This window comes from Barbus barbus (assembly GCF_936440315.1).
Source record: "Barbus barbus genome assembly, chromosome: 11".
In the NCBI taxonomy this organism is placed as follows: domain Eukaryota; kingdom Metazoa; phylum Chordata; class Actinopteri; order Cypriniformes; family Cyprinidae; genus Barbus; species Barbus barbus.
In genome coordinates this window covers 32022493-32032892 of record NC_136739.1, presented here as the reverse complement: position 1 = coordinate 32032892, position 10400 = coordinate 32022493, and the positions used below count along the sequence as shown (strand labels likewise).

Here is a 10400-nt window from a genome sequence, read left to right as displayed (position 1 = left end):
TTATGACATTCTATGTTGGAATTGTGACATAAAACTTCAAAAAATGAAATATTATGACACAGAAAGTCAATATTAGCATAAAACCTCTGTCTTATAATGTACAATATAAAAAGTCATAACTATGATATAAGTCAAAATTGACTTGAAAATGTATAACTATGACATAAAAAGTTGAAATTATGACATGCTATGCCAGAATTATGTTAAAATTATGACAAAAAAATCATAGGAGAAGAGTCAAAATTATGACATATTGAGACTTATGACAGGTATAGTATGGCGGAATCATTACACAAAAAAATTATATTAGTAAAACATGACAAAAAGTCGAAATTATGTCATGGAAAATTGAAATTATGATATGAAATTTCAAAATGATGACATAGAATGTCATATAACATAAGAGGTCATAACTATGACATAAAAGTCAGAATTATGACATAAAAAGTTAAATTATGACCAAAAACAAAGAAAAGAAATTATGACATGCTATGCCAGAATTATGTTAAAATTATGACAAAAAAATCATAGGAGAAGAGTCAAAATTATGACATATTGAGACTTATGACAGGTATAGTATGGCGGAATCATTACACAAAAAAATTCAGTAAAACATGACAAAAAGTCGAAATTATGTCATGGAAAATTGAAATTATGATATGAAAATTTCAAAAGGATGACATAGAATGTCATATAATATAAGAGTTCATAACTATGACATAAAAGTCAGAATTATGACATAAAAAGTTAAATTATGATGTGAAAAGTGAAATCATGACATAAAATTGCAAATTTATGACATGAAAAGTCAACATTATAACATAAACACTCGATATTCGATGTAAAATATAAACAAATCATTAAGACAAAAGTCAATATTGACATAAAACATATGACTATGACACAAAAGTTGACATTATGACATACTAAATAGAAATTATGACAGAAATCGTAAAAGCTCTAAAACAATAAGGTTCCATTTGTTAACAATAGTTCAAATTAACTACCGATTAAACATACTTCTAAAGCTTTTACAGTATTATTCTCACTGAATGTTAATTTCAGCATTTACTAAAATATTAATGAAAACAAATATTGCCTCTGTTAATATTATTTAATGGCTAATATGAACAGCTGTATTTTTCTGAACTAACATTAACAAAGATGAATAATTACTGTAACATAAACGCACAGTATGCCAGATTCTCTGTTATTTTTGTTTTGACAGCAGCTGCAGCAAATACAGTGCAACAGCGCAGACTAGTGCGTAATACTGGAACTGCGCTTTATTCCCAGATCTCACCACAGGGACACTGATGCAGACAGAGTGAGTGATGTCATGTGAACAGAGGCTGGCAGTGATGGGGTTAGTCACTGGTTTTGTGCTGGCGTCACCGGTGCGGGCCGGTTCTCAGGTGTGTCAGTGAGGGGAAGGAGCTGACACCGTCTCTCTCTTTGTCTGTGTGTGTGTGTCATCCACTGGTAGCCTTATAATTCACAGTACAATTAAAACCACTGCAACACACACACACACATCACAGGTGTCTTTATGAGAGCTCAGGAACACTCACATCTTAACAACTGCCCACACAAACACACCCTAAAAGCCCAAAACACTCACACAAAAGCATCAATTATTCATCTCTTTTTGAAAGAGTCAAAATTGAGTTAATTAATTACTGAAATGCTATTTCTTTGTGGGAAGTTCTTCAAGGTCAGTGGTTCTCAACCAGGGTTATTATTGTTAATTAGATCGAAACTAAAATCATAAAAAAAAGTTTGATACTTGAAATAAGACAAACTTGAACTGAAAATAAAATAATAGAAATAAATCTAAACGTGAACTCTAAAAATAAATAATTAAATATAAAACTTGTTTTATTTCTGCTAGTTGTCAAGGCAATATTTCTCATTTTTATTTAGTTTAAGCTGATATACCAAAATAACTGAAATAAAAATTAAAACCTATATAGACAATATCTAAATAAAAATTAGAAAATACAACAAAATTATTGAAACTTTACCAAAATTCAAATGAAAACTGAAAATATTAAAATAAAAACTAATTCGAAATATCAATAAAAATTATAATAGTACCTCAATGATATAAAAACAATGCTGTTCTCAACTGATTTAAGGAAAATGAAAACTAATCAGAATTTGAACATTAAAAGCAAAGTTTTTCCAGACAAATTATGAATGTTGGTTTCACAAAGCCTGACAAAGTAAAAAAAAATGTTTAAAAAGCTTTAAAGTTTTAAGATATATAGATTTTTTTTTTTTAAAGCCTTAACATTTTAAGATTGATAAATAAATTGTATTTCCTGTTCATGGTATTTAATAAAATAACATTTGTTGAATTCACTTAAAAAAATTATACATTTTCTTTAATTTAAGGGATTTTTTAAACCACAATTTAATTTAATTTAATAATGAATGAATTGAATTTATTTCATTCCAGCCAGTTTCATTAGATTATCATACTTTAGTTGGATTGGGTCACATTAATGTAAGTGTAAATGAACTTTATTAGGTTTGTCAAACTAGATCTTATTTGGTCACTCCAGTTTAACTGAATGCATTTAAGGTTTATTTATTTAATTCATTTTATTTTGTTGGTGCTACTTAATTCAATCAATTTACTATAATTTAATTAATTATCTTATCTTGGTTATCGTTTAATTAAATTTATTATGTTGGTCTAATTTAAATGAAAAATTATATAACTGTATGGAATTATGATTTTTTAGAAATGTTGCTGTATCAATTTTATGAGTCATTTGAAGAAATTGCGCAAGAGTACTCAAATGAAAAACATGCCACAAATCAGATTTGCAAACACATGTATTTCTAAACATGCGGTTAGTTTCACGTCTCATCATTTGCTTTCATCGTTGTTTGTCCCTGCCGTCTGTGACCAATTATAACAGACATGAGACCCATTTATAGGTCAAGACCCAACAGAAATATAAGACTAATAACTTATTTTTGTCACTGAACAGACTGCAGTGCATTTTTGTCTGTCTTTGCCATTTGGTTTATTTCTAAAACAAAGGCCGAAATGCGTCACATCAGTCTAGTTTCCCCGACATCCAGGCACGAACCTCAATGTTTATCATGTCGTTGTGATAATGTCCTGCCAACGCTGAGGTCTTAAGAGTCTGAATGCATTCAAACTCAACAGCTTGCAGTTATTGTGCAATCAGTCAGTTGAGCAAGAGTCCAGAAAACGTTCAGATGTGAAGACAATAAACTGACTGAAAAATATAATGGCATGAAAGGGTGTGTCTGTCTCAGGTTTCTGTTTCTTCATCTCTAATTGTCTTGTCAACATACAGTTAATGCACACATTTGGATTAGTTTTTCTTTCAATATCCCTTAATAATGTGCAGCTCTTAAAGTATTTTAGGTACAAAAGACCTTTTTAACTTAAGGCATGACTTTTGTTGAAATTTTGTCTTGATGACCTTAACATTTCTAGTTTTATCAGGGCTTAAAATTGTGACATTAGTTGCATACGCTCCCAGAATTTTATCTGTGTGACCTCAAAAGTTCGGTGTCTTGCTCAAGGGCACCTCAGTCGTGGTATTGAGGGTGGAGAGAGCGCTGGACATTCACTCCCCCCACCTACAATCCCTGCCGGCCCGAGACTCGAACCCGCAACCTTCGGATTACGAGTCCGACTCTCTAACCATTAGGCCACAACTTCCAGCATTACATAACCAATCAAACTTTATCTTTACATTCTTAACTTTAATGCAGATTTTAGATTGGTTAATATTAGCCAAAACCTGGTGTGGGGTCAAAAATAATCAAAAACTTCTGCTTTCCTGTCCCAAACCTATCTTGAGTAACAAAAGGGCCATTTGGTATTCCTGATACATTGGGGGTCTGCTAATTGTCACACCGTTTGCACAGTGGGTGAATCTGTAATCTGCTGATTGGTCAGTTTGAAGGTCACATGGTCAAGGGAGGGATAAAAGAAGATTGTAACTGTTGCTCTGTCTCTTTCTCTTTGCTGCCTCTAGTCTTTGCTGGCTCTGCCCTCTCTCTCTCTCTCTCTCTCTCTCTCTCTCTCTCAGGTAACATTTTACATATATGCTGGGTACAATTAGTTGTTTATGTTTTACCATCCTTCACCTATTTTGTAACCAATTCAAGTGTAACATAACGAAATACTGTTATTAAACCATTTCAATTATAAATGATGTGCTAACTAGTCTTGATTCAAGGTTAATATTGAAGAGCCACCTATTGCAAAACAATATATTCACACAATAGCAACTATCTCACACATATTTAGCTATTCTAACTGCGCTTATTTCCGTCAAGTGGCAGCGGCTGGTAATAGACTAGAAATGTACAGTTTTATACCATCATGCTGATTATGTTTCTTTAGTCATTCGGCAATCCTACAGCCTGAACCATTGCAGGGAAACCACCCTTACACTGGCAAAATTGTAAAATTGGTAAAAAGCCAAAACGCAATATAGTCATCTTGCGAAAATGGCATCATTTGGAGCCTGAGTCTATGCCATAGTGATTCATTAGACACCAGCATCTGCGCAGTAGCAATTCATTTGGAGCCTGAGTCTGCGCAGTTCATTTGGATCATGATTAAAAAGCAGTGGTTGCTTCTAATTTGAAATGGCTATAGAGAGTTTGGCCTGTAATAGCAAATACACATCTTGTTCATGTACTCATATTTTCATTCTTTCTTATCTCTTGCTTAAAATCATAAAATAATAATAAAAAAAATTGGCACATAAGAAGTCCATTTGCATGTCAAACAAGATATTTAGAAAAATGTCTCAGTGTCTAAAGTTATGGGTTCAATTTTGTTTTGAACCTACAACATCCAACATTCTTTTAAACATCTTTTGAGTCTCACGGAACAACAACATGCAGACAGATTTGGAACAACAATTTAAAAAGTATTTAAAAACACATGTACATTTTCAGTCTGAATATTACAGACTATTTAGTGCTGCTTCTACAATCAATAGTTGAGTTCTAATTGTAACTCCATTGAGTCTCATTTCAATTATGAACATAGATGTGTCTTATACATCCATTTACAGTATAGAGACCTTCTGACATGCTCTCGGTTACACCCTTATTTGTTTACATTCACAGACTTTAAAAGAGGTCTTTGGAGATCCTTTTTCCGGTGCTAAAATGAGATAATAACCCCATGTCGGGAAGCTCTGGGGTATCATGTAAACTCTGGAATAATATGTTGCAGATCTAACGCAAAGTCTTGTCTCTTTGGGGAGATTTGATGGCTTTTATTATGTCTATGGAGCTTTTAACCTCTATTTTCTTCTTCTTTGTCTTCCCCAGCAGTCACATCCATCCTATTTCCCCATAGTGAAGACTGATCTGAGTTTTTATGAAGTCGTGCAGCGTTATGATATTCAAATTAAGATGGATAGCTCTATTCTGAAGGGGAAAAATGGTTTATATATATGAGCACAGCCCTTGGGGACTGATTGTTGACATGCTGTGAGTATAAATTAAGCAGCGTTTGGGTGTGGAAGTGAAGAACTGTGACCAAAGCTTATATTTTCTGAAACTGATTTCTCTGGAGACCATTGAACTGTTGCGGTGAACAAGCAAAGCAGTCAACGTTACTCTGTTAGTGAGTTACAGGCTGGAAACATTTCAGAAGAATTGGCTTCCTTTCCAATCACGAGTTGGAAGTTTAAATGGAATGACAGGAAGAAGAATGACTTAAGCAATTCAACAGTCAAAAAACATGCCACTGAGGCATGCTTATGTTTTATTATAACCTCTTGTTTTATATTTACATGTAACGGATGCAAGTAAAATTACTCAAATAAAAGTACATTTTAATATAACATAGCTTGAAATAATGAAACATTTATTTTCTTAATCATGTTTGAATTTGGCTCTGCAAAGCAAAACGTTTAGGCACCTCTGGTCTTACGCAACAACAAAATATAAAACATATTAATAATGTTTCTTGTAAGCTGCTTCATGCTGTTTGACTTTTTGAAGGCTTTGGGTAACTACAAGAATTAAAGGAAGTGTAGTACCAGTCCCAGTCTCTTATATATATATATATATATATATACATATATATATATATATATATATATATACAGTTGAGGTCAAAAGTTTACATCCCCCTTTCAGAATCTGCAAAATGTTAATTATTTTACCAAAATAAGAGGGATCATACAAAATACATGCATGTTATTGTTTATGAATAAGATATTTCACATAAAAGATGTTTACATGTAGTCCACAAGAGAAAATACTAGTTGAATTTATAAAAATGAGCCCGTTCAAAAGTTTACATCCTTAACATTCTTAATACTGTGTTATCTGAATGATCCACAGCTGTGTTTTTTGTTTAGTGATAGTTGTTCATGAGTCCCTTGTTTGTCCTGAACAGTTAAACTATCTGCTGTTCTTCAGAAAAATCCTTCAGGTGCCACAAATTATTTGGTTTTGCAGCATTTTTGTGTATTTTGAACCCTTTCCAACAATGACTGTATGATTTTGAGATCCTTCTCTTCACACTGAGGACAACTGAGGGACTCATATGCAACTATTACAGAAAGTTCAAACGCTCACTGATGCTCCAGAAGGAAAAACCATGTATTAAGAGCTGGAGGTGTAAACTTTTTTAATTTGAAGGTTATCTTCTGTAGCCTCTGAAGGGCAGTACTAAATGAAAAAAATATATTTAGGCAAAATAAGACAAATGTACCCAACTCCAATCTGTTTAAAAGTTTTCATTGCCTGCAAAGGATTCTCAAAATATTTATGATTATATTTTTTATTATGAGTTTATTTATGATTATATTTATTTGTCCAATTACATTTGAGCCCTTGAAAATGGTTATAAAATGTGGCTGTTGCAGCTTTAATTATGTCGCGAAGGGGGAGGGTCTACCAGACTCCAATTATTGACAAAATAACCTTATAAAATGCTTACGCTACATAGTTGAGTACATAGTGCATAAGTAGCCTACATAGTGTATAAGTGCATAGTGTATGTGTCATTTGGGCCGCAGTCAGTGCGTTTAAAAGGCGTTCCATAGCAACAGGCTGCATCAGCACTTAATTTAAGTTAAGATAATTATTAACTAATAAAAGAAAACTTAAATATAGTCATTATGTATCAATTTAATATATATTTAAATAGGCTACTACACATATTTTACAAACATATTTGTTTTAGAAATCTATAGAATAGGCCTATAGATGTTGCGCAAACTGAGCGAGACGCGCTAAAAGGCAGTTTGAGTTGCATAGAAATTCTATAATTCTTTTAGATTCCAGTGAAAGTCATTGCGCAATTAAAACCTATAACTAAACCGTCAGTCAATGAGAAGTGTGAAGGGTTGCCTCAGTTTCTCAGAGACACCGAGGCAGGGCGGAGGAAGAGGGTGGGATCGTTCACAGAGATGAAGTTGAGAAACTTTACTGACGCGCTTTTTGGCTTGAATAGTGGAAACATCCCTTGACAAATACAGCAGAGATGGATAAGATAATGTAATTTGTTTTTAAAATACATTGAAAGACAAGCATCGGCAGCTGTTCAGTCAGTCGCGTTCACATGGGGTTTGTGTTTGGGGCGTCAGTCTGTGTCTCATATCGCAGGGATGTCCGCGCAAGGCTTGCTAAACAGCGTCTTCTCATGTTCCTCATCGGGCTCTAAAACCCTCGCAAAGAGGAAACTGCACCAGACTCGCAGCTTGGATTCTGCGCTGATCAGAAACTGCGCGACGCCTGGAGACGCCAGCGGTCATCGCTCATTCTGCCTGAGCTCGAGCTCCACAGCTGGATTTACTAACAGCCAAAGCGCTTCAGAAAGCCTCGCTGCGCACCCCAGACTCAAACCGCGTCTTTCTACGTCGAGTTTGTCCACATCTTCAGACGCTTCGTCGATCTCCAGTCTTCATTTTGACTACAGAAGCGGCAAACGCAACGCGTCCAGGGATTTATCTCTACATCTCTCTGGTTCCAGCAACATCTTCTCACCGAGAAAGTGGCTTCAAAGAAAGTTGCCTCAGTCGGATGCTGTTTCGCACAATATCTGTAAATCGGAGGTAAGATTATAAAACATACAGTCTGCACTGAAGATTTCAAACTAAAATGAATGTTTTGTTGGCATGGATGCTGTTTGGCTTCACTCTCTTGAACAGAGTTTGAATAGAAGTTTGCAAATGATAAATCATGAGGCTTGTTTGGTCAGGCCATCCAGGTTGTTCTGTCTTTTCTCGAGTATGAGTTTTTCCACGCATTGTTGATAAATGCTCATAAACATCATGATTGATTAAATATATATTGCTAAAGGATGATGATTTCACTGACTTTTAATTAATTTAATTTCATTTTAAATTGTCATGTGGTGTGACATTTTTTTTCTCTCCCATATATGCAAATGTTTAATTAGTCTTGTAATTAATATGAACTCAAATGTAAACTTCACAGTGATTTTATTGCAATTTAAAGAGTGCATATGGGCAGTTTTAACCAAGCGGCTGTTTATATCTGTAAAGTTAACAAGTTGGATCTTCATTAAATGAGTCTTGGCAGTATATCATGCCTGATCAGATGCATAATCGTGACAAAGCATGCATCCAAGTTTCAGCATTGAGATTGACACTTTATGGTAATTTCTGGATCACCGTACCATAAATTCTAATTCAAAATAGTTGGAATGACTAAATTGATGTCTAGTCATTTATCAAGTGTTTTGTCCTGAGGAACTTCACAATCAATTTATCCTGCAGGAGCCAGCACTACTGCAATGCCATGTTTCATGTTTGGGCAGGCGTGGCCTAATGGATAGAGAGTTGGACTTGTAACCTGAAGGTTGTGGGTTCGAGTCTGAGGTCCGGCAGGGATTGTAGGTGGGGGGTCACTGTTGAAAAGGAAAGGAGACTGTTAGGCTCTGGTTCTAACTATACATCAGCATACACTCCTGAAGTGTCGGTCAGGACACAAAGAATGAGGAGACAGGAACTTCTTTCCAAAGTGTATTGAATATTAGTCTAAAAATAACAAGAACATAACATTAGTATTAAAATAAATGGATACACATTCATTGTCTCTAAATAACAGTCAAACACTAAATATGCAGGAGATGTGCAATCGAAGATTATATAACTATTAGTTTGGTCATATGAAATGACTTTGGTAGCGGAAGATATTACTGAATGCAGGTTGTCAAATAGCATTATCAAAGGAACAATAATGCTGGATAATCTGTATGCAGCATCACATTAACAGATCGATTACAATGTAAACTACTCTGTATTTAGCATTAATTGCATCGCACGTCTTGCTTATCAAGCAATCACCCGCGGGTAGTTACATGCCCGTGCATGCCCAAACAAAATGTACAAAGTTAAGTAATACACTCCAAACATAGCTTAATGTATAAATCAAAGAAAACTTACTTTAAGGTCATGTACTAACACTTTGAACCACAAAACACCAACGAACATCCAAATCACAGGCAGGAAGGAACTTCTAGGTATGCCGCTGATCAGTCAGTAATATAATAACGTAACCTGCAGAAAACTAGAAGGATAGTACCTCCTACTGGATGCATCAGGAACTGCACTCTTTAAACTATCAAAATAGAAGTCTTTCAATAAAAGTCTATCTTTCTCCAGGAACCTTTTATACAGCCGCCCCCAAAGGTGCTGCGCAACTTTGTTCCTACTAAAAGGTGACTTACCGGGTCACCCTAAGTTAAGACAGGTCCCGCTCTCGGGCAGGGTTGGGAGGATCACTAAGCGTGCTACTGGTCGAGTGTAGACTTGCCCCTTAATATCCACATCAGCAGATCTGACATGTCCATCCGAACTTTGGTGCGTCTTGATGACATGCCCAACAGGCCAGAGAGCCCTGGGCATCTGGGGATCAACAATCATGACGACCATTTTCTCTGTTAGGTCCGGGAGAGAGGATTGCCACTTTTGCCGTGTCTGGAGGCCTGGAAGGTAGTTTCGGATGAACCTGGACCAGAAGTTATCAGCTAGAACCTGCGAATGCCTCCAGGGCCTTCGACTCAACAATTCGGACTCTGGGTAGATTACCTGTGGCAAGGAGCCGTCTGGCCGCCCCATGAGCAGGCTGTTTGGGGTCACTGGGTCAATGTCCGCAACATCAGATGACACATAACCTAGAGGCTTGGAGTTCAGAATAGCTTCCACCTCTAAAAGGACGGTCAGCAAGACTTCTTCTGGAACTGATTGAGTTCCTACGGTGGTATGAAGGGCTGACTTTACAGATCGTACCTCTCTCTCCCACACTCCTCCAAAATGTGGGGCTGCTGGAGGATTGAACTGAAAATGGATCCTTTGACGAGAAAGCTGTTTCTGTAACTCGGGAGCCATTTCAGTAAAGGCTTC

At 35.7% G+C, this 10400-nt stretch overlaps 1 protein-coding gene across 1 annotated transcript in view; it reads left to right on the top strand.

Moving 5' to 3' along the window:
• Positions 1 to 7637: 7637 nt before the first annotated feature.
• LOC306877461 (rho GTPase-activating protein 6-like) overlaps positions 7638 to 10400 on the top strand; it is a gene marked incomplete at its 5' end in the record, with an annotated part of 46017 nt that continues 43254 nt past the window's right edge. The window contains one exon of the mRNA XM_079429227.1: positions 7638 to 8084. Coding sequence (XP_079285353.1) covers positions 7638 to 8084 — 447 coding nt within the window. The remainder of the gene's footprint in view (positions 8085 to 10400) is intronic.